General features: G+C 31.5%; 1 protein-coding gene across 1 annotated transcript; it reads left to right on the top strand.

Annotated features, from left to right (window-relative positions):
- The first annotated feature begins 11,555 nt into the window (after positions 1 to 11,555).
- LOC143920431 (uncharacterized) lies at positions 11,556 to 14,295 on the top strand. The gene is made up of 4 exons (XM_077443318.1): positions 11,556 to 11,612; positions 13,160 to 13,518; positions 13,750 to 13,962; positions 14,036 to 14,295. The coding sequence occupies exons 1-4, from the start codon at positions 11,604 to 11,606 to the stop codon at positions 14,271 to 14,273; spliced, it is 819 nt and encodes a 272-aa protein (XP_077299444.1). The 5' UTR covers positions 11,556 to 11,603; the 3' UTR covers positions 14,274 to 14,295.
- The last annotated feature ends 12,146 nt before the right edge of the window (positions 14,296 to 26,441 follow it).

Below are 26,441 nucleotides of genomic sequence, written 5' to 3'. Positions count from 1 at the left end.
TTTTTTTCCAGAAAATCGTCATTTTATTCATGTTCCTGAGATTATTTTTAAAATAAAAGTCGTTGGGAGCTTCTTTGAGTATATTACTTTTAGTCTGAACTTGAAAAATTCCGAAAAAACGTAGGAATTTAATAAAATTTAAGGAGGCCAAATTGACATGTTTTCACGTTTAACTAAATAAAAGCATTTTATAAACATGACATTTTTTCGTTTGAATTATTTTTACTTAAAATATAAGTATAATAAATAAAATTAAATCATCAAATCAAGATCAAATAGAAATCATCAATCTTATGTTAATATTTTACCATTTTTTCATACTAGTATTTATTTATGAAACCTACATAGATTTTTGTACCTACATAGATTTTTGAGATAATTTCATAAAAAAATATCTCCACCTGTCTATGAACCCCAGAGTGCATCTTTCTCTACATACATACATAGTTCCTTTCTTCTAAAAGGCGTTAAATTTTGTCAAAAACTAAAGTGGCGTTGCTAGAAACCGAATTCTCAATGAAAAAAACAAATCTGAAAAGTGTCTGTGATTTAGATTCAAAATGTAGATTTTCAGTCATACATGAAGTCAACGCGCGAATCAATCCATCTTACCTACGTTTCGCAGTTTTTGTCCGCGATCACAATCAGGCAACTCTTTGTCTACGCATATTTTTCTCTTCCTGCACAATAGACCCAATCATCAATCACTTTTCCTCCTTTTTCCATTCTCCATCTCCTCTCAAGGCGATACATTTTATTCGGATGTATTTCCTTGTATTTTTCAGCGGCGACAAACACCCTACCCACCACCCCATATCCATAACGCACACGTAATATAAAACACCCACATCTACACAATATCACCTAAATATATCTAGTACATAATACATAATTCAAACCTTAAGCACAGCGGTAACTGATGAGCAAATAGGAACACAAATTAAATATACATTAATACATTACACGCATACACACACATACACACACACACACACACACACACACACACACACACACACACACAAACACACACACACACACACACACACACACACACACATACACACACACACACACACACACACACACACACACACACACACACACACACACACACACACACACACACACACACACACACACACACACACACACTCAATGCATGAAAATTAATTATGCGCCAAATTAATTCGGCAATATAAATTGTAGGTCACATGCAGTATACCTAACCTCGTCTATTGTTTATAAATTTCATAAGCGATCGCTTAAGTACCGAATCACAATTGGAGCTTTGCTTTGTAAGCTTTCGAGAAATGCACGCGATGCACACAACAAATGCTCTCGACAACAGAATAGATAAATGCCACTACAGAACGCCAAGATAGCATCTTACATTGTACGTTGCATTTTGAAATACGTCTTTTTGAGTTGCCGATGTGTCCGTTCATATAATAAAAATCAATCTAGATAGATTTATACTCTCCGATTATAATCGTATACGTCCTAAATGTATCAATGTTTTTTATTATTATTATTTATTTAAAGTTCTAATTTATAACGTCGAGACACACTAAATCGGACGACAAAAGCTTTAGGTGGTTTATTTTTCGTTAAAATTTTAATGGTTCTCATCTTGTAGCATTTTAGCAAAGTCGATTGTTCGTGTGAGAATTTTAATGGACGGCAGATTATTTTTGTGAAATCCATTTTATTTGGAGCGTTTCGTGTTTTCGTTGACCTTTTCTATAGAGACACGTCAAGGTGTCGATTTACTCAAATATATAAAAATTTCACCAAGGTGACCTCCTCCTCCCTCCAGTGCATGGATAGGATGTTAGGTAAAATATTAGATCATAAGTCGGCATACATGAATATATAATTACTTTTAATGGACTTGCGTCTGGGTCATTTAAATTCATATATTCCAGCTTAAATATATGAATGCGTTTAAAAACTAGAACGATTCGCAAAGCTCGTAATTTTCAAACTGCATATTGCCAAATAGAATGTATCATAAAAGCAATTTATGCCAAATCCAACAATTATATATTAATTTTATTATCCTTATTATTTAGCCTGACTAATTTCAACCCGAAAGATTCATGTGATTATGCAGTCTCAGTTAGGAGTTTTTCAAATATGTTTCATATTATAATTTATGTAGGAAGACCCAATTTCATAACATTTTGTACACGTTTGCATGTAAAAATCAATACTTTCCAAAAAATTATAGCGCGACAAAATTTCATCGAAAATTAAATGATTTTGAATAATAACACTGTTCGACAAATGACGACTTTTTTTTGGTTCAGAGACGAGATATGACTTTTCTTATAGATCTATGCCCAGTAAACACGAATCTGGTAATAAAAAATGTTGATTGGCTCGAGATTTGGAGATATATGTGTTTTATAAATCGCGCGATTTTTCTATATCTTGGTGTTGTTCGGTCGATGTCTCAAAATCTGTCAATTTCCTGTTAAAAAGGAATATTGGAATCTATAGTCGGGTATTTTATCTTCCATTTATAGTACTTTTCAGCTATCAAATCTATCTAAGTAGTCATCCAGTTCAAATCAAAAGTCAAAAATACGCTTTCCTGGTCAATTACAAATAATGCAGCATTTTTATTACATAAGTCGCTGAATTTTAATTTGGTCATAAATTTTTATTGTACATTAATCATACTCAAATAGTGATGACATAGTAGATAGGAAAGATTTTAGACAATTTAATCGAGGAACTGTTCCCACAAAGAAATCAGAAATATTGGCAAACTCTAATAGGAAATGTTCGACCTGGAGTCACAAATATCCAAATCTGACCAGCAGCATTACAGATATACTCAGAATAAATTATATGTATATATGTAGAAAATGTTGCTCGCAAAGTCGTCGTATATCGAATTTGTTGATTGTTGATTTTACCAGTTTTTCCATAGATGACGTTATTGTATTGTATAATAATTTTATTGAAATGCTAGAATTTTACCATAGGTGTCGCTTTGAGGCAACCTATCATGGGCACCAATGGCAGAAATGTATAAAAATAAAAATAAATTATAGTCGATCATAATGAACAGTCATAAATATTAAAAAAAACATGAATAGGACGAATAGTTTTGAGAAGCTGCGACACGATCGCGTCAAATTACCCGATAGCGAAACTCGAAGCGCTTCATTAAGGTAGCACGCGAAGGCTTCTCGGCTGCGGGCTAAAATCGATGAAATCACGAGAGGCTTCACTGTATGTAAAACGTACCAGATCGACCTTGCTCCAAGCGGAAATTCGCACAATAATTTTATTCTTCGTACATTAAGATCCGGTTTTCCCTCGAGTCTACGCATCATCAAGGACCGCCTGCCGCAAAGGCGGACTCTGTCTCTGAGGTCGTTTAAGCCCCCCTAATAAGGCTTCGAAACGATGACATGAAAGATTAATTGAACAACGTCGCATGTGACCTGACCGACCCTCGTAAATTATTATAAATTAAAAAAAAATCAAATATGCAAATGTGACGCGACAAGATAAATGAATTAAACTGTTCTTGAAACATCCAACAATCGAGTCATGTGTGCTTTTTGTTTACATTTTGGCAATATTAGCGCCATTGGCGATATTTGGCCTAATTTTACATAGTAGGTCAATACTTCTAAATACCAAAAGATATTTAAAATGAATCGAATGATTCATTGCATCATATGCACCGTATTTTAATTTAAAGATGATCTAATAAAATTTTATTTCATGACAAAACACAATTCGTTAAAATGTGTTCCTTGTTTTCAAAGGTCCACTTTGAAAAAAATTACAATATAATATAAAAATGCGTTCTATTACAATGTTTTTGTATAATAAAAGTCATCCATTTTATATGCCACATAAAACATATTAAACTTTATCGCGTTATTTATACTTATATATGTATGTATTTTTTAACCACAAAATATAATATATTCATAACGTGGGAGCGATTCAATAAAGAAAACATGTAATTTGATTACGCACAAAGTTATTTTATCAAAATTCTCATACATAACCGGGTCGCTAAAGTTTTGAATGTCGTCCCCCCGAAATTATATTACCCCAAATTTATAACACTCCGTGGAGAAGGACGACTGTCGTATTTTATCAGAGCTGTCATAAATTTCCATGCACAATAAGAGGCGACGTGTGTGAAAACTTTTGTCTAAACAAAGTCAGTTAATTAAACCGGCATTCGTCCTACTACTATTGATAAAAGTTACAGCATCATAAATGTGACAAGCTAATTTCGATATAATGTAACGAAGTGAAAAGTTACAGGCACTCCGTCATTACTAATGTCACTATTAAGAACCAACTCCAGGAGTTAACGAGTGCTGAAGATGAACATTTAAAGAGCTTAAATCATATACATATTACATGGAAATATGTAACTGGCGATGATAATACCACTGATAAACATTTTTATTTATTTTTCAAACAGCTTTTATGACAAAAATTTGCTGTATTTATTTTTATATTTAATCAATATAAGCCACTAAGTTAGGCAAGCCACAGGGGAATCCCTATAAAAAGATCACCATCGATGGATATATAGCGAATTCATAAATAAAAAAAACAAAGAATATAAAAATATACATACATATATGTATGTATGCATACTGAAATAGTAGCTGATTTATACATGTATGTATGTATAGCTAATTTCAAAAATAAATATTTTTCTGATGACTTCATATTGTAATATTAAGATATGTGAAATATTTTACATATATTATCAAGTTTTTTTATATATTATTTATTACACATTCATTTCCACCATATGTGCCATGACAGGTTGCCCCAAGGCGACACCTATGGTCAAACTATTGTACTAAACATTATAATACAATTATTATACCACTACCTACACAACAGTGTCATCTATGGAAAAACTAGTAAAATCGGCTAATTTGATATACGACGAATTTGTGAGAACCACATTCAATATACATATAATGAAGGTAAGCATATTTTATTTTCATATAAAAAAAACTCAATATGCGACGAATTTTCGAAATAATGAAGGGGGAGGATAATTATATTTATTATATTTTCTTATTACAATCAAGAATCAAATCTCTCAAGCGTTCACTCGACTTAATATTATCAGAGACGCACATTCTCTTAGAGGAGCTTATGAAGTTATTCAATTTGAATGGATGTGATATGAGCTCTAGTGATGATATATTTTTATAATTGTGATTTTATAATTCATTTGATTACTATTAGTTAAATGGCCTTATAGGAAGAGAACTGAAAGTCGTAAAACAGTATCAAAGGAGACTGTTCAATGCATTCAAGTGTGTCTTACGACACATACTAACTAGGTATTTGACATTTTTTGAAGTAAAAGTTATGACTCATATTTTTCAATATACTTTAAAGACTTTTAAAATTTTAATAGCCTGGCAAATAAATACGATCTACTTGCATACATATATGTAATAAAGATAATCAAAGTATATTTGAGGTGTCGAGGAAAATATGCTAATTAATTGCAAAGTTTGCACGCGTACTACATTAAGCGATGTGTGCATTCGATAAGGAAACCGATCGAGAAGCTAAAGAGTTGAATAAAATATAAAAAAAAAACAAAGCCAAGGACTACCACACACCGAGAGAAGACTTCTTGTCCGAATGACCTGAAATCCATACCCGGAATGATGAGAGACGCTTGCATCCAGTGCAATCAAAGTCATTCAAAGTTTCGATTGGGAAATTCACGCAATATATACATACATATATATATTGGTTTAAGAGACAAATTTCATACCAATGAGATTTATCTAAATTAAAACGATTTTCCATTCACTCATAAAAATTACACAATGGGAAACTAAAAGCGTAAGAAATGAGTAACTTTACGATCGATTCTTTATATCCGTAATGGTTTTACGATTCTCCTGCAATATTGCCAAGGGTACCTCTCGGACTAATTTTACCATTCGTCGATTCGAATCGCAAATTTGTACAAAACGGATTCCCGATGAAACCGTGTGAATTTATTACACGGCATACCCTTTTACAGTTGACACTGATGTTTGATAATAAATCGCGTTAACAGATAGAACGCGACAGTTCCTCTACACGAGAGATCTCTCAATCTGTTTCTCTTTTACAATGAATAAAATATATCACTGCATATATTGTGACAATCACTATATATCGCGTGAATAAAACATTAAAAACAGATTGAGTATAATTACTTGACATAGACGTTTATTAAGTTAATGCCTGATTGAATTAACCTGTCTCCTGTCTAATTTGAATATTAAAAATTATCACCTACTATCTGATTACATCTAAGAAAACCCGATACACATATCACTCAATAAATAAAGATATCTAAATATGTATATTCATACATTATTTAATATTCGGCATTTTGATGTTTCAATAAATCGGATAATCGATTTTCCGAAAATTTTCTCACCGTATATTTTAGTCGAAAGTGTACGAAAATTACAACGTCATTATACATTACGTTGTTCTACATAAGATAGTAGAGGAATTAGATCAAACAAAAAATACTAAACTTTTAAACTTCATAGAATAACTGACATTAAACCATTTAATGTTTAAATAAGCAAGATTCCACTTGCATAATAAAATACTCAATTATTTTAATTACCCTACTTTGTCGTGCATAGAAATCTTAATCACTTAGCAATCTATTAGCAATAATCTAAGCCACACCAATTAGATAGAAGGTGCACATTTTAATAATGATAAACGAACAGACGCACAAATTTGACCCCTCTTTAACCCAACTGTGCTTGTAATACATTACACTACTTTATTGCACTTCTAACGCATAGAGGAATTTTAAATGGTGTTTCAACTATCGAACGTTACGAAACGGATTAATAAATTCAGAAAACGGACACTCGCGTATCATCAATGATGAAGATCGCCATTCCGACGCGTAACCATAACGAGAACGAGATGACCATTGAGTGCGTGTTAGTTAACCTTGAGACGGTTAAACGTGTACTTGTACGGCTAAATTTTCCACTAAGGTTTGAAGGTTCGCGTTAAATCGGCGAAATGACTGCTACTATAATATGATGACGATATGATTTGACGGAGACGGGTTACGTTAAGCGAAATCGAGAGTGATCCGAAAGCGGTGACCTAATGTTATACCGCAACCATGCTGGAGATGATCGGCAGGTTTCTGTTTGACATCTAGATCGGCCGCCTTGAAACCCACATACTCGTAGAACAACGTTCAAAAGGCGGTGCGTGAATGCTATTATGTTATATTATAGTAATCAAAACTATTAATCATCGCTCATTCGCGCACATTGTTTAATAAGTGTGTATTTTTTTATGAATTGATTGCGTTGCTATTTTAAATCAATGTGTCTAAATAATAATTTTTATAGTCGCAGATTTTCATGCATTGTAATAAAATTTTAAAGTTTAAAGATCATCGGTTCTAAAATGCAAGCATTATTTTTTATAGCATAAAGATTATTGGTCCGTTTGGTTAGAATTAGGGATTGCAATACCGAAATTATCGACACCGGTAAGCCTTTGGTGATACCGGTATTAAAAAAAGAAATACCGATAGTATCGATTTTTTTCATATTCGTACATTTTATTTGTCGAAAACGATATCTTCATGGTTAAAAACTATAAAAACGACCGATGCGTATATATTTTGCATACGCAATATTTGAGTTATTATTTTATAAATTGTTTTCGATCCTCTTTATTTTATCACGCCACACGTCTGAAAAATTGTTTTAATTTTTACTGTTTTCCAATAAACATATCGTTAAATACAATATTCGGCAACAATTTCGGTATTGTGGCCTCCTTACAATGTGTCTCAAGTTCGCAAACGTTTTCAATTTTTTTTTACTAAAAATACCGGTATCGTTCATTTTTATTTCGATAATACCGGTATCGGAAATTCCGGTATTTTTGCAATCCCTAGTTAGAAGTATGATAAAGGTAATTTATGTAATAGTGAGAGTAAAGACATGGAAATGGCAACGAGCGGGTCACGTAGCTAGAATAACAGACGATAGATGGACGACAGAAGTGCTCGAATGGTATCCGAGAGATGTAAAAGGTTGCAAGGAAGGCCACGGGGAAGATGGCTGGATGAAATCAGGGTTACCAGACATCCCTATTTCAGCGGGAGTGTCTCGAGTTCAACAGACAAATCCCGAGTCCCGTATTGCTTCTGAAAATCCCGACTTTTTGAAAATCCCGACAAAATTTGTATATGTACAAAAATTTAAGTAAATAGAAATGGTTTGACTTCAAAAGCAACAAATTTCAATCCATTAAACTCTGGTCCTTGAACCAAACATTAAAATCGAATTTTCTTCAATTAAAAAATTAACAATATTATTTGCAATGTTGACCGGAATGAAAGCCAGTGTAAATAGGTTTATTTTTATTCATAAATTTTCCACAAAGCAACGTACAAACGTATTTCTTAGTTATGTTTTTAAATAGAATTAAAATATCCCACGTTGAAAGCTTTTTATTTTATTTTGCTTACGACGTAACTTAGTATTGATGTAAACTGTTTTTTTTTTTTAATTTAATTAATATCTTAAATGTATGTATGTACATACTTAAAAGTATATGTCTAAGCCCGCTTTAAAGGTCAAGGAATTTGAACCTTAAAGCCCTCGACATGAGGCCACCACCCCCCTCAACGAATACAGACAAGAGACCATGAATATCGCAAAAGAACAACCGCACATCACAGTATGTACATAAATATAAAAATATTATGTAAAAAAAACGTTTTGTTTTCTTTCTTGATTATTAAAATCTGTTTAGTAATTATGAAAAAAAAAATGTGCCGCATTAAAGGGAAAATTATAAATAAGGGAAAATCCCAAAATTATCCCCCCCCCCCCACCTTCCCCCAAAATAAAGGGCCCGGAATTATTATTTTCCTAGGGTCCAATAGTACTTTAAATTGTACCGATTGCAACAACCAAACCAAAGTACTCAAAGCAAGTAATTAAATCTCGATCCAATGAGGTCGCATTTCGAATTATATTGATATAATAATATTATTAACAGTCTTGTATGAGCATTGCAGTATTTTAATCTGCTAAAAGCATAGTGCTCCGTTTTAAAATAAAATGAAATTGGCTGAAAATTTACCTTTGTTTTAGATTGTAATCTGAATGTCATCATACCTGTAACAAAAATTAAAACAAAATGTTATTTATCTGACATTCATACATATATATGTACATATTTGCTTAGTGATACGACGATATTAAATTATGACATATCGATATTTAAGTAATAATGTATCGGACGATGTTAAAATATCAAGCCACATTTATAAGCTGACCAAATAATTAAATGCCTAATAAAATTATATAAGAAATTATCTGGTATGGTTTTAATAATTTTTTATCAACTCAATTATAGTATCGTGTGCGTTAAATACTTGTTATTGCTTTAAAAATTTCACAAATGCATAAAATTTCCAGTTTTATTTAATGATTTTATTTTCCAAATAAATTATCTAGAAATTATTTTCGAAACGCCACTGTTGTAAACTGGATCTTCGCATTGAAAAAAAGCCTGCACCGATTCACATTTATCGATTACAATCAATTGATTGTGCAATCGTTTTCGAGATGCAATAGCAAATTAATATTTCTCGTTGTTAATTTAAAACATGTACGTAATTATAATATACATAAAAATTTTATTAAATATTTTCTACAAGAAGAATGTATGAATACTTACTATTTTTCATTGTATAATATATATGTATATACATTAAAAAAATAATAATGAAAAATTTCCATTTAATAGTAATTATCATGTTCTTACTCTGACAGAGCATTGTTTACTATTGTCATACGGAAACCGCGAAAAAAGTTTATTTTATTTTAATTAATTCTAACTGTGTCAACACGCAACGTCACCAACTTAACATACAAATTTGTCAATGAAAAATTCAAACACACAAAAAAGATAACTTTTAATCACGGAATATAACGATTTTCATACATTTAATTCGCGAAACGAGTGAAATTCAATCCGTCCCAAAAAATATATAAATAAAATAATTTTAATGAGGCAAGAGCGTTTCGAATGCAACAGCAACCTTTTTAACATCGTATTTAAAAATGTAAGATGCATATTAAAATTACACTCGTTTACTCGTGCTACTGAAGATTACCCGACATGAATTACTGGATGTTCAGACTGGTTCAAAAGCAGATTCAATGTCAAATACAAAACGCTCTGTGTCTTGAATTTCCACGGAATCGATCCGGTAGGATCGTCACCTTGCCATCATACTATCACAATCGACATGGAAACTTTTTTTTCTTCTTTATTTGAACGTTGTGAAACATCCCTTCTCAACAGTAAACCAGAACAAAAAAGAAAGAGGCAGATGATTAAGCGAGAACGAGACAGTTGCGGAAAATTCAATCCGGCTAATGACGAGCTTCTCGAATATTTTAACTCAATCACTTATCAGCACAAAAGACTCGCTTACCCAATGTCATTATGCTAAACACTGGTTATAAATGCTCGCACAAACAAAATAATAATAATGTATTAATCGAAATAATACCGTTAGGCTAAACGATCGTCGAGACATTATTGTTTCGGGTTTTAATTACTTGTATTGATTGGCTCGTATTGTCGAATCGTCTGCTGAAATCTGTTACGAATTTTCGCAAACGCTCTAATGATGTATTCCAAATGAAACGTTGTCGTAACCATCTGTTTTACAATAACAATTCTCGTAAAAATTTACTATTTTATTATATTTATAAAGAAAGTTTGCATTGCACTATGAGCCAATTACTATAATAACTAATTAAAAAATTAAAATCAATTCATTATTAAATTTTACTTAAAAGTGAAACTTCTGAATATCGACGATATGATAAATTAGGTTACTTTAATTATGACTAAAATTTTCATTAAAATTAAATTTATTTTATACAAAATATGTGCAAATATTATTAAGCCTAATCTATTGTAATAATTTTTGCTATTTTGATCACATTAAAAATTAAATTAATTGTAATTAAGCATATTTTATATCCTTAACAAACCTGAAAAATAAAGAAATATTTAAAGAAAATCAGTTAAATTATAAAATAAAAATAAATTGATACATATTTTATTCTTGTTGATAAAAGATGACGAAAAATTTTGAACTAATTCTAAAAAATATGGTATAAGTTATAAATTTGATTACAATGCAAAATTTGAGCAAAAACGGAACCGTTCGATCAATCCAAATTACTTATGTATAATATAGTAAGTAATATAGCAAATTGTGACAAGCAAACAGCCATGTGATACTTGAAGTCATTGAGAAAAAAAATTATAATTATGCACGAGTTGGACGAGTGTGCGATGTTTGGGAAGCGACTGCTATGTCCGAAACGCACGTTTTGCTCTACTATAGGATGGGTTCAAGACGATCCGTTTGGTCATCGGATGGATGCCACACTTCGTATAAATACGAGAGGACCATCACCGAGGAGCATCAGTCAACACTGCACCATCAACAGTGCTTCATCTCAACGTGCTACATCGCCAGTAAATCGACAATGAAGCTGGTGAGCAACCCCGTGATGACCCTGGGTCACCACATCCAGAATCCAACCACCAACCGTTCAAACGATTCAATTCACTACTGATATATCCTCAATCCAATTCTTTACTAATTTTTTCTATATCCTATATTGTAATATTTAAATTCAATGTAAATATATTGCAAAACTGTATATGATTTTAATATAACTCTTCCTTCAATGGATGATATTAGCTACAACGTAAATGTATTCAATGCATCTATAAACTGAAATTGCAAATTTAAACTTATTTATTAAAATCAGAATCACAAACCACCCCTTATTAGCTCATTTAGAGTAGCACTTTCACAAGATTATAAAATTTTTAGTAATTATTCCTTCAAAGGCCGATATTAACCACAACGTAAATTTATTCAATGCAGATTATAAACTTAAATTTCAACTTATTTATCCGTCAAAAACCACCCCCTATTTGCTCATTTAGAGTAACACTTTCACAAGATTATAAAATGTTTGATAATATGAATGATTAAAATCATTGTTTTTTAAAGAATTCTGATATCTATAAATTCAATATTGCTTTAAATCAAAATATAAAAATTAAATATGATAAATTTTATACGTAAATTTTATTCATTCAAATTAAAACGCGCACTATTTTATAAAAATGCTTTATCAGTCTATGTACTTTCACATGAAAATTTAATATTTTTTTATCAGTTGAGGGATTCTTAACAGACAATTTCCTTGTTTAATCTCATTAAGTGTTTATTAAATGCACTGTTCTATCATTCCAACTTTTATATAGAAAAAAATCCAGAATCATTTTTTTTTAATTCCTACAATTTAATACTTACAACAAATACATAGAGAAACTCCTAGTTTGGTCTCCCATACTTCGAATTTTATACAAATAATATAGCGCGATTCGTTCATGTTGTTCTGTAAAGTCAAGTCAAATTCTAAAAAATCGTATCTTAATAAATACTCATATTATAATAATGGTTTCTATGGATTCGAAATACTTAGCATTAAAGCGTTTTTCCCATAATAAAATATCATCGTATGTAGAAAGCAACGAATTTTCCCTATAATAAATTAAGCCCTTGAAAGACACATAGAAAAAACTTAATGAAAAACATCGCATTTTGTGTATATGTACGTACATTTTCTTATTAAGGCTTTTGTTACATTGAATCTCAATGAACCGTGTGATTCCAAACGACAATACGTAATTGAATACTATTAAGGTATTATGCGCGCGGTACATAATCGCAATCTGTCGTGCAATTGCACGATGCGTTTTTTTGCTGTATCGATTCGCGAAAAAAAAACGAAACGTTTTTCCCACAAATTTTTACTATAACATGAAAAATAAACACTTTCAATGGTCGAAGGCGCGTGAAACAATGGCGGTTCAGATGAGTTGCATCAAAACAATGTATTATACAACGTATTGTGTTATTCATTATATGCCTGCATGGAAACGCCTATTTCTTCGCACTTTCAACCGGTACAGTTTCAACAGTGAATTGAGATGTACATTTTTAATGTTTTTGAATTGTTTCTAGTTCATCATCGCTGCCCTTGCTGTCACTTGCTCAGCCGACCTTTTGGCGCCCAGACAAAGAGCACCTCAAAATGCCTTTTCATCAGGAGGAGGAGACTTTTTGAGCGGTCAGAGAAACACGTATATCCCACCCCAGAACCAGTACTTGCCTCCTACAAACCAGTATCTCCCTCCCAGACAACCAGCCCCTAAACCGACCACAGTGAAACCTTCTCCTCAATACCTTCCTCCTTCCAAACCACAAAACTCCTATTTGCCACCCACAAACTCATACTTGCCGCCCTCAGGACCATCAACCCCTCCAGTCCCCATTCTCAAGCAGATCAACGAATTACACGAGGACGGAAGCTACAACTATGAGTTAGTATAGATTTAAACACATCCAAACTAAAATTCAATGCAATCGCTTTACTCACATTTTCGGATAAGAATCACATAATTTCGAATAATTGCTCGCTTCCAAGGCGAGACGAGATTCTTATCTTCAAATTTTAAATGTTCAGTTAGTGTTTTTTGCGACAAATCAGTATGTGACATCTTTATTGCGGCACTCTGAACAAGGTCCACTGAATAATAAATCATTTTATATAGGACCCTCACCGGAGATCAGACCCACATCAAGCAGATGGGACACATTGAAAATTTAGGCACCGATCACGAAGAACAAGTGATGCACGGATCTTACTCTTACGTTGGAGATGACGGCAAAACTTACACAGTTACTTATGTAGCCGACGCTAATGGATTCAGAGCAACTGGAGATCATTTACCGACCCCACCACCAATCCCAGAAGAAATCCAAAAGTAATGTCATTCAAAAGAAATCCAATAGTAATATCATTAGAATTTATAATAATTTTGACCGTTTGTATTAAAGGGCTTTGGATCAGAACGCCGCTGAAGAAGCCGCTGGATACCCATCAGGTGGTCCTCAAGGATATCCATCAGGTGGTCCCCAAGGATACCCATCAGGTGGTCCCCAAGGATATCCATCCGGAGGCCCACAAGGATATCCGTCCGGAGGCCCACAAGCCAGACCAGATCAGAGCTATCTCCCACCTCAACAAAAACCCAACAGGCCATCATTCAACCCACAATCTGGATACCAGTATTAAAAATAACCGTTTTTAACTAAGGCAATGCCCTCGGATTTAATCGACTGACTCATAAAGCTAACTTATAGTTAGCTTAACCCTCTCACATTTGAAAATTTTCAACGATTCTGATTGTCTTTCATTCCAATTTATGTACAAACTTTTTTCCTTTATTCTAATTTTTGTCGAAGGCTGATGGGCGTATCACGTGTTAATTGTATAAAATTGTAAAACTTTTGTATTTTACACTTTCATACAATTCACTATTGTTCAAAAGCATTAGTGCCCTGGTACACTCATACTTACGATTTATGCTTTAGTTCTTGGAACCGTTGAAAGTTTTCGTGTAATAATAATTATATGTATCTATAATGTATATCGAATTTGTGAATGTGAATGTATAAAAGGGAGAAAATATGTACATAGGTATTATATGTACTATAAATAATTTATTATTTTTTTATAATAAATAACAATACAAACATTTTGTACGATAAAAAATACTCAAGTTTTTCATTATTGTATAAATTTTCCATCCTTCGCCTGCGTATAATGTCATTATTACTCGACGGATAATATGACAAAATTTCCAGTGTCTCCATGCCTAAACGAAGATCAAAGGCTTTAGCGAGCTAAGCGAGAAATTATGGGGATGCGGGTGACGCAGATTAACGAGGTTTAAATTATAATTTACATACATACACGAAACCACCATAACCGACTGAAATTATAACGGTGACATATAATATTACAAATCCAAAGCTTCACACATTTGATCAAATCATTGCGAAATACATATGTACATATGTACATACACAAATACGCCATATAAAAATTACTACCATATAATTTTCTCATTAGAAAGATTATTAGGACAGTTTTTTTTCTTCTAATCCTCATCCAATCAATCGCGCACAAATATCACGGCAATAATCAGAATGTCTACAGTTAAAATAATTCAATATATTATAAATTTTGAATACGATATATTTTTTTGTTTAATTAAGTTTATTTTTTCCAAGGTGTCATTACAAATTTATACATAAAGTACTTCAATTAAATTTATAAAATTATTATTACTTTATATAAATTTATAAAATCATTATTACAAATTTGATTAATTACATACATACATACATATGTATATTCAAATAATGGTGACAAATGAGGCTAGACTGCCAATTTATTTGGAACCGTTTCAACAATGATATCAGATAAATTCGAAACTCCATTAGAAAATGATCGACCTCGAATCACATATCTATGTTACAGTGAAAGCATATTTTAAGTGAAAGCATATTTTAAGTGAAAATATATTTTCACCAATTCATGCAGTGAAAATGTATCAAACAATGAATTTACAACGTTTAACTCTATAAATTTAACCCTAACAACCCAATCTTAAATGAATAGGGCCAGCCCTTACTAAACCTAACATATCCTAACCCTTAAATAATACCAACCCTAACAATCTATGTAATCTTAAATGAAAATAACCAACCCTGAAAATGTAACTGGTTATGATTTCACTGAAACGTCGGTGAAAATATAATTTCACTGTGACATCTACGTATATCCCAGGTCTGGACAGCAACACTGGGCTGGGGATTGAACCCATGACTCCTCAATTGATAGCGAACACGCTAAAAACTGAGGTATGTTGCTGGTTATTTATTACAATTTTGCCATAATATACCTATATCTACATATGTACGTATGTATAATATTTGATCTTAAAGTTTAATCACTTCTGAACCAACTACTCTATGACATAATATTATATGTACATAAAAACATCACTATTATATGAAACTAGGGATTGAAAATATTGAAGTAATTATTCAATATTATATTTAATTTTTGCAAACACAAAAATCTAGATTTTTTTTTACTGATCTTAAATGTATTGGGATGAAGGAAAACGAATAGATTGCCCAATAGACGTTAGGCGTTAAAATTGAAAAATAGTTTTATATTACACCATTGTGAGAAAAATGTATACAATTGAATAAGAATGAAACCTGAGTCAATCTAAAATCCTTATAAAATAAAGCAAATTTATTCACACTTCATTATATAATAAACCGAAAAGAATTAAAGAAAATTTAATTTAATTTAAATACACTTATATTTCATGTCACGAAAAAAATCATCCATGTACAGCTCGAGCTAATAATGTATAGTACAACAGTTGGATTCCCACCTGTTGTTTTTACCGAATCGTTTGCAAATTTTAGTCCACGATTTCAGCACTTCTCCGACTCAACAATTTTACGGCTACATACATAATACATATGTACATACAATATAATACAGATTTTATTATTCATACATATTTGACCCATTTTATGAAGCCGCGTTCGGTATAATCGTAACATATGTACATACATAGGTATAATACGGTTTGTTTCAAAACGCGTATACTACTTCGGCAATATACCCACAGTGTACCTACCTACCTGTCTATTCCACGGCAAGTATAGTACTTTCGTAATAACAATGCGCGATATAACAATGCGTGTCAACGACGCCTCCGAAGGCACCAATCTCGTCGATGAGGTCTGATGATGTAAACCGAGGACGTTCATCAAGCTTTTTTTGCCATCGTTTCCGATCCATTTACTTGCTGCACCCGTGGCTACCCGTTTTGCCGAGGGAGAAAGGAGTGATTAATCGATAGGAAATGATGTTCGTGAAATCCCTCATTAGCGCAGCACGACTATCGCACATTTAAATAACCTTATATAATAATACGTATATGTATCTAGGTATTGCATTGTAGAGTTTATAAATGAAAAGCTTTGTTTGCATATTAAATTTAAATGGGTCGGTGCGGCGCGTGTATAAATCTTTTCAAATTAAAAATTAATCCAATTTAAATTAAAGGTCTACGAAAGTGATGAATAGCATATTATATAATAATGATTATATGTGTACAGATAAACATGTACATATTAAGGTTTATCTTACATATTTTATGTTACATATACTCATTCAAGCATTGGTACTTCATTTTATATGTACATTTGCATGTAAGAGAAGTGTTTTCGGAAAGATGTTCAAGTCTCCAATATATGTATGTATAGATGCATGTAGAACGAGAGCACAATAATAATGTAAATTCTTTATTTGCATAAAACTGTCTCAAATATCATATTTATATGCCGAATTCTGCTTTAAATAAAACATTTTTACTCTCTTATTCGTATTTTCGCCCATTGAAAGTAATTTTTAACTTTTCAAAATAAAATTAAATATACATATAGGTAGTATAAAAGTAAAAATAAAATGACAGTAATTTAAAGGAAAACGTAAAAATTAAGTGAAATTTAAAAAAACGAGTACTGATGGATAATTGGTAGGATTTGGATTCGGAAAACTTTTGAAAAGAAGCCTGATTGAGAGTCATTTAAAAAGCGAACAATGATGGATGGTGGCTAGGATTCGAATTTGGTTTATTTGGATCTTTTCAATATTTAAGTCGTATATTTGTAATTAATTGTATTTTTTTAAAAATGAAACCTAATTGAAGGTCATTTAAATATAGTCAGCAGACAAAACTTATAAAAATAATAAAAATCTTGAATTTTAAAACTACAAAAAACACGAAAATATACATTTATATAGATAAATACAACCGTGGCTGAAATAATATAATATGTACATAAATATAACACAGAGGAAGACAGAATTAATAAACCAAATCGATTCATATCATTTACAAGGGTAATCCCTGTCAGCTCGACATTTAACATCCATATAGCATTTAGCGAACGTTTCAACGATTAATCCAATGACAATAAATTTAAATTTACCTTGCTCACCTAAATAAAATCATACACGACACGCTGTTGAATGGATCTTTCGATTTATCATACGTATATCACACACTCGAAATCATCGATAATATTTTAGGTCGTACGTTTTATGACTTTTCATAATGTCATTTATAATATAATTTTTATCATGGAGAACAAAAGCGAACATTTTTATAAATGTCATCGTGTCCATGTACGCAGATGTCAGAATGTGTCGAAACAAAGAATTGATAGGTAATGAAGGGTCTCAATCTCTAGAAAGGTTAACGATGATAAAAATTTTCAATTTGATACGGTTAATAATAATTTGACGCTTTTGTTTCTAAAGTACATATGTATGTATATATCAAAATAAAAATAATGTTGAAAAAATCACATTATTGAAAAGGCTTATAAAAAGCTATCAAAATTTCACTTAAAAGTATATTAAAACAATAAAATTTATTTTTCTAATACCGCAGAGGCATTACAGAGTGACCCAAAGTGCCATTGTGGCCAACCATATTATGTAGTTACATAATTATTGTAAGTATTGTACAAAGCAAATAAAAATATCAATTAACATCAACAGAGACATACATTCCAAGAGCTATCCGACTTCTTAATGAAATCGTTGCTGCCGAGACTGAATGTGATATTTTCCACCTTAGTGAGCGTAAATTGTCGGAAATTACTCTAACCCATTTATCTGGTAGTCTGCGCTCATCACTGTTTTCATGATTGATTGTGATTTATGAGTGAAATTTTGATTAACTCTCTTCCATTTGGGCCTTACAGGGATGTTTTGTATTTGTAGTTGTTTCTTACATATTTATTGAAACTGGCTGTAGGTGCAAGGCATTCCTTATGCTATATTTTATTTGATATGTTTACTTTATCTGTTATTATAAATGCAATTTTTTATGTATGTATGGATGTATTTATGTTTATGTTTAATTGTTATTTTGTTTTTTTTCTTTTTTGTGTTATATTTTTTGACCATTGTGGCGCTTTAGGAATTCCTGTTATGCCACAATGGTCTGTTTAAAATAAATAAATATGTACATATGTATGTATGGTAAAATTTGCGTTTTATACAAATCAAAAATTTGAGATGCTAAAAAATTTGCGATAAATGTTTCAATGAAAATCAGATCAATTAGAAAACTCCGATAGGACACGATCGACCTGGAGTCACATATCCAAACTTTGGCCAGCGGCAACCGGTGGGATTGAACCCGTGACCACTTTGTTCGAAATCATTATATGCTAACCACTAGTCTATGCTGCTGATTATTTACATAATAGGCTCCTTTAAAACTAATCATTTATTATATTTCAAAACAAATAATAAACCTTGTCAAATGCAATAGAAATAGACGAAAGCAATTAAACACAGTTTCCATCGACGATAAATCACCCATTCAAGTCCAACCTGCGCCCACTGTCGCTTTAATTCGCCAAAAATTCGGACAACACTTTGTGCAACTCTTTTTACGATTTTATATCCATATATTACGAAGATGTGTCTCGGTTAAAATACCGCATGCTCTAAAAATACCCACCGTGACATCACACATAAAATATATAACTTTTTACATGGAAAAACCGTACAGACCTTATCCGTTTTTAATCAAATTACAATAACGTGCTAAAATCAAAATGAAGCATCCTATTGTGTTCTATCAGAATTAATGCACACATAATGTTTAATTAAGGAGACTTTGAAATATGTAATTCGAATTTATGTCGTCCGGAGCTGACATTCCGACAGTGAGAAATATTTCCACGTGGTTTGGTTCCACAATTCCATTGTCTTGAGATAGTGATCTATCCTTGACATTTGACTGTGTCTTTGTTGCCATCACATCCCAAGCTTGTAGTAATCCAAAAACGCACATAATCGCACACCCTATTAACCCTGAAAATGACGCCAGCGTAAAAATTGTAACATTCGCACGTTCAAACAGATGAGACCCGTCAAATTTTATACGGGCAATAAATATAACAAAAACATAAAATCATTGATAATATGAAACTACATACTGTACGTGTTAAATAAAAACAAAATCTGAACGCAAACGATGTCTTGACCTCTGCATCTTTAGTCGTATTTTAAGGATTCGTATCGCAATCGATTTACGCCGACAATTGCAACAAAAAGTACACCAAAGATCGGTCTCGTTCGTGTTATATTAAACGCGTATTATTTCAACTTGAAAAAAAGAACGTTGGAGCAATCTCTTGACAAGTCGAATCGACTATCGGTATATTTTATGTGCAACGATAAGCACTACGTTAACGGTTACGCTGCAATATTTCACGTTGCACTTTAAACAGTGACTAGTAGATCTGCATGTACGTTCAAATATTAAACGAATCGCCATTGTCGAATGTTAATCGGAATGCAATGCGTATAAGATGTCGCATAATCTCGACAGAGAATGAAATGAAAGGTTCGGCTGATAAATCGCATTTGAGTCAACTCCGAATGCAGCCGAATTCGTTCGGGGCATACGAATCGCGTGATATTAAATTTGTTCGTTCATATTAGGTATGAAGATTTTCGCTACTTCGCATACAAAATTGTGGATTAATTTCAAGTTTGAAGTAGACATTTTTCTAGCAATTTGTTTTCTCGTCACGAACGAGACGAGCTTGATGTTATGCGACATCTGCCATTCGAATTGTTCGTCACTTAGCCGATGCAGAACAAGTGTACACACAACGATCAAATGTTTTCAAATATTCAACCGACATTTTATTTAACCATTGCAAAATATTAATAGGAACATAATGCACTTAAGTAATAGATTAAATAATGCTGAATTGTAGACAAAAATGTTCATATTTATGTATGGAGTAATATTGTGACTTTTTTATAAATATGTATGTACATACATATCAGCAATAATCCTATTGTTTTCATTGCTTACTATTTATAAAATACTATTCTATTATATTAATATTACTTATTAATTAATTAATTAATTAATATTATTATTATATCAATATTTTGTACAATAATATTCTATTATATAATATTAGTTTGTGGTCAGGATAAGCAAATCCAAATAATAATATTTTCATCTGAACAATAAATACATATTATTGTATAAATCTTTTGTAATCAATTTAAAGTATAGGCAACAGTTTATCTCGGAGGTAGCGCTAATTCTAATAATCGAGAGGTTCCCGAGTTCAAGCCTGGGTTCACCCCCTTGACCTCGATTGTAAAGAATTTATTCTGAAGTATTTCTGTAGTACTGCTGGTTAGATTTAGATATTTGTGGCTTCAATTCGGTCGTTTCCTATCAGTGTTTGTCAATTTATCTGATTTCATTATTGAATCCTCATCGAATTGGCAAAACCGTCCTACCCACTATGTAAATATGATTTCGAAATTTATAATAAATAAATATACTAATTTATATACCAAATTTCGATGTCGCTCAGGGGCAACCCGTAATGGCATTATGGGAAAAATATAAATTTAATAAAAAATAGATTTAATATCAATTCGAATACATTTAATCAGTTTAAATTGATCTAATCAAATAAAGGTTCATTTTATTAAATGTAGATACATATTTTTATATAAACTTACATCCTTATGATCAAAAAGATAATTAAATATAGATCAATTCCTTTGAAAGTTAAATGTAATAAACACCAGTCATCAATCATTTACTGATATTTCATATAAAAAGTCCAATGAGAAAAATAAAGATCCTTAAAATGTAATTTCGAAACAATAAATGTAATTTCGAAACAAAAAATGTAATTCTGAAACATAATATGTAATTCCGGAACAAAAAATGTATTCTGCATCATCTATAAAAATATCATACGTGAGATGTCGAAAATTGTCGCTAGAAGTCTTCTCAATTTTCTGAACAGCGGAAAAGCTAACTCGACAAATCGACAAAATGGCACTTGTTAGTTGTCACAGTGAAAAGTTAACACAATAACATGACACATTTAGTAATAAATATATATACATATATACGTACAAGTAATAAAAATGATAAAATGATATAAGAAAATTAAGAATATAAATATATATGCATATATGTACATAGATATGTATGTAGTTGAAACTTGATAGAAATTCAATATATTCTACGACATTTTCTCGATAAAATTGATAAAGGTATTGGCGCATAAGACAAAATTGGACCATGCATCGTTTCCTGTGCCAAATGCACACGAATGCAATTTTTCAATCAATTTATCCAACGAACACGCTATGCTGTCCAGCGAGCTATCGAAAACTGTACAGCTTAATATTTAAAACCAATCTAATTTTTTTATTGCTTGCATCGGCGATTATTCGCTCAATTAAAAACAACAATCGACCGAAACAGCGTTGCGATACAATAATTTCACCAAAAAATCTCTACACCGACGAACCGAAATACAAAACACAATAAAAATTGGCAAATATGTATGTAGGTGTGTATGTGTGGCGTTTTCGCAAGTTCGAAAGATTTGACGTATCCGACGAAGCGAAGATGAGAAGAAAAGCGAAATGTATCGCAGCGGTTTTTCTCTTGCAGCATTTGGGTATTAATTCGCAATATGCAACGCCTGCAAAGATGACGTGCGATAAATCCTTTTTCGGTCTCTTTCACATTTCGCAGAAATCTCATTGCAAAATTGAACACGCTAACTTTTTTAAAACGATCCGAAAACAGAGCAAGACTCATTGTACAAATGCAACACAAATTGACCTACGAATAATCAATGCCACAATTTTTACCCCACAACACATTACTGGTACTAACTTTAAATTTACTTCTTAATTAATGTCGATGTTGATGACATTTTGTTGAAATGTTGACATTTTGTTGAAATTGACCAATGAAGATGGATGAGCTAAAATGTATAGGAATGAAAAAAAAACCATGATGCCATTACGAGTTGCCCCTGAACGACACCTGTAATATAAAACTTGTGATATATCATTTTAAATCATATTCAAATAGTGGTGGGATGATCGATGAGGAACCGTTTTAACAATGAAATCAAATAAATTGACAAATTCTGATAGGAACGATTAACTTGGAGTCACAAATATCCAAGTCTAACCAGCAGCACTGCTGAAATATTTCCGAGTTAACTATTTTCAATCGAGGTCAACCCAGGGCATGAACCCGGGAGCCTCTCAGTGGTTAGAATTAATACAACTACTGAGTTATATGTACTGTTGGCTTTTTTATGAAGGAAAGGTAAGTTTCATTTGTGAATTCATTGATAAAACGAGATTTATCACACAAAAATCATTTCCACTGACATTTACTGCACATATGTACATCATCATTTTGACTGATTGCAATAAATAAAACCTAAAATTCATGACTCCACAGCTTAAGCTTCAAGAATTTAATCAACCGATTTATTTCAAAAATTGTGACAATAAATAGACTTTCCATATTAACCATTAATTATTATTATTGTGAACAAATGTTATTCATTTATACTTACCTCCTTTACGTTTTTACAAGGCTATTTGTATATAATAAAACGTGTATTCAATTTTCTGAACTTAAACATATTATCAAAAATTTATAAAGCTTTTAGTATATAGAATCCTCATTTAAAAACATAGATCAAGTAAAAAAAGATATTATATATATCTAAAGAGTACGAAGGAGAATTACAAAGATACCTTCTAAACTTAAACCACTTTCTTATAACGAAAGGTTGAAAAGAATGAATCTCATTACACCAGAGACGAGAAGATAAAGAGGCGACTTTATCGAAGTCTTTAAAATAATAAATAATCATTATAATTGTCATATGTCCAAACTTATTACATTCAATGAAAACACTCATCTCAGAATCCAAAAAGAAAAATGGAATAAATTGATCAGATATTAAGAGATTAAGATTATTTTCAAACAGAGTGGTTACCGTTTGGAATAGTCTTAGACCATTTAGAATTCACAAATGTAGTAAATTCAGAAAATCTTAATATTTTTAAAAACAAACTAGTGAACAAATTAAATTTAAAGAATTTTTTTAATTCTTATTTTCTTCATTTTCGTTTTCTTTTAGTTATTATGTTACCGTTCTAGATATTTTATTTTTCTTTTTCTTCTTTTGGTATTTTTTTTATCTTATTATTGCTATGAATATTTTTGTTTTTATTTTATTATTTGTATAAGTCAAGCCCCGTGGGTCTATCAGCTTTGCTACCTTCCCCATGTATTTTTAATAAATTAAATAAATATCTGCTATATTGTATGTACATATTCAATTAATAAAAAATACTTCATAAACTACACATAAACAAGCGAAAAAAAAAATTTATAATACGTACTAAAGTTTTTTTCTGAGAACTCATTAAGCAGTCACATCCTCAACTAATTAAAACTGAAACAGAAAATATCAAAAATAATTTCAACTTATTAAGTACACTTAATTTCCCTAGAATTGCATCTATACAAAGTTGATACCGTTTCTTCTTTGCAAACCGACTCTTATAAAAGTAAACATAAATTTTCACACCAAATGTAAAGAAGATCAGGCAATGAAGTTTAGAAGGTCGTTTATGTTCTTATGTGTGATGTATGTGGGATAACAACACAGGGTTACCCCGGTACGTGAACGGGTGACCCGCGAGGTCGGTTCAAAGATACCATCGGACCCGCCACGGTACAACGACTCGCCACTAATCTATTGTTTAGTAACAATCCCCTCGCCGTAATAGAACCGTACTTCTAAATTACTAAACGTCTACATAAATACATACTCACATGTATAAGTTTAAATGCAAATAAACACGGATCAACTAGGGAACAAGTCAAATTTCGCAGAAGTTCAGCGAGACGACCTATCTCTGTGGAGTTGTGCAGGTTTAATGAAAATTAGATGAAGAAGTTTAACTGCGAATTCGTCGATTCGAATAGTAGAATCTTCATGCTACCCATCAAATCATTTAAATTGTGTGTAAATTTTTAATCGTGTGTAAATTTATAGAAAAAATTGATCTGGAATCCGACACTTGTAATTTCATTGACGTGAGAACATTAATCGGAGAATTTCTTCTAAGAAAAAAAGTGAATCGGAATGATTCATCTCGAATTGCATTTCTCAGATGCATTCCAGCGCAATAAGCAGATTCATTTCTCACTTGCTATCTACACTGCGGATGCACGCGTCTCCATTGTTTTTTGTACACGTTAAATACATACACAGAACGAACCAATCTTTTTTTTATTAAGAAAATAAAAAAAAATCATGTATACGCATTTTACAATTAAAAGTTCATTAATATTTTTGTATAAACCGTAGCATATCATTTCATTTTAAATTTAAAAAAATATTAGTTTACAAACATCGTTTCACAAATAACTAATTGTGCACAATATAATTACAGTATAATTAAAATATAATTTTGAATAAAACATTGTTTGAACTGCCCTGAATGACAAGCGTTTCGGTTCGGTGGTCGAAAGTGATATATTGTATGCGAGGCGTCTCAACATTACTAATGAGAACACTTCAGCGAACAAATGAACAAAAACTACACTATTTTCCTGTCTAGGTTTTGAAATGTTCATCTAAAATGCAGTGCAATCGAAAATTTCTATACATTACACCGATATTATATGTAGTTCAAATTCAAACAGCGACTGCAACTTACAAAAGTTTCATATTAAAAGAAATTTCTTAAACATCATCAATTCAGTTTCATCGTATAAAAGTGACAACTAGAATATTACATTAGTCACGCGAGAAAAACGATCTAGGGAGGGAAAAGTGAGGTGATGCAATTGAGTGCATCTCTACAATGTCTGCAATACAATATGAATGAAATAGAAAATGTTCAATACCATATACGCATATTCACTTTCAATAACGAATACATATTTACTTTAATTTGTATACAAAACGAGTTTAAAAAATGTACAATCATTTGTACAGGCAGATCTGTAAATAATTGAGCGTTTAAAAGAGACGATAATTGAGAACAAAACGTCGAAGTTTGACGGTTAAATTTGACGAGCGTGACTTTGACTCTACAGTTAAAATTGGATATATTTAATAAAAATTTATTACATTATGTAATATTATGCATAACCGGTAGGAAAATATAATATATGAGTTCACTGTATTTCATTATTGAGTATTTAAGGATGATCGAACACATAATTATTTAAAAATTCAAGGATTTATAAAAACGGAGTATATTAGGTCATATTGTATAAAATGTACTGTAATGCGTTTTTTCTGTCCTTAAAGTTTGTTTATGATTGTATCATCATCGAATAAGAATAACCGCAATTCGACTGTATAAACCTATTATTATATGTGACATAATTGTGTGTACTCATATTTTACAACTACAGATGACATCGAAAGTTATGTCTTCATGAAAAATTAT

The sequence above is a fragment of the Arctopsyche grandis genome, chromosome 12 (assembly GCF_051622035.1).
Source record: "Arctopsyche grandis isolate Sample6627 chromosome 12, ASM5162203v2, whole genome shotgun sequence".
NCBI lineage: Eukaryota > Metazoa > Arthropoda > Insecta > Trichoptera > Hydropsychidae > Arctopsyche > Arctopsyche grandis.
Note: the sequence above shows the minus strand (reverse complement) of the source record. Positions and strands in the feature narration are given on the sequence as shown.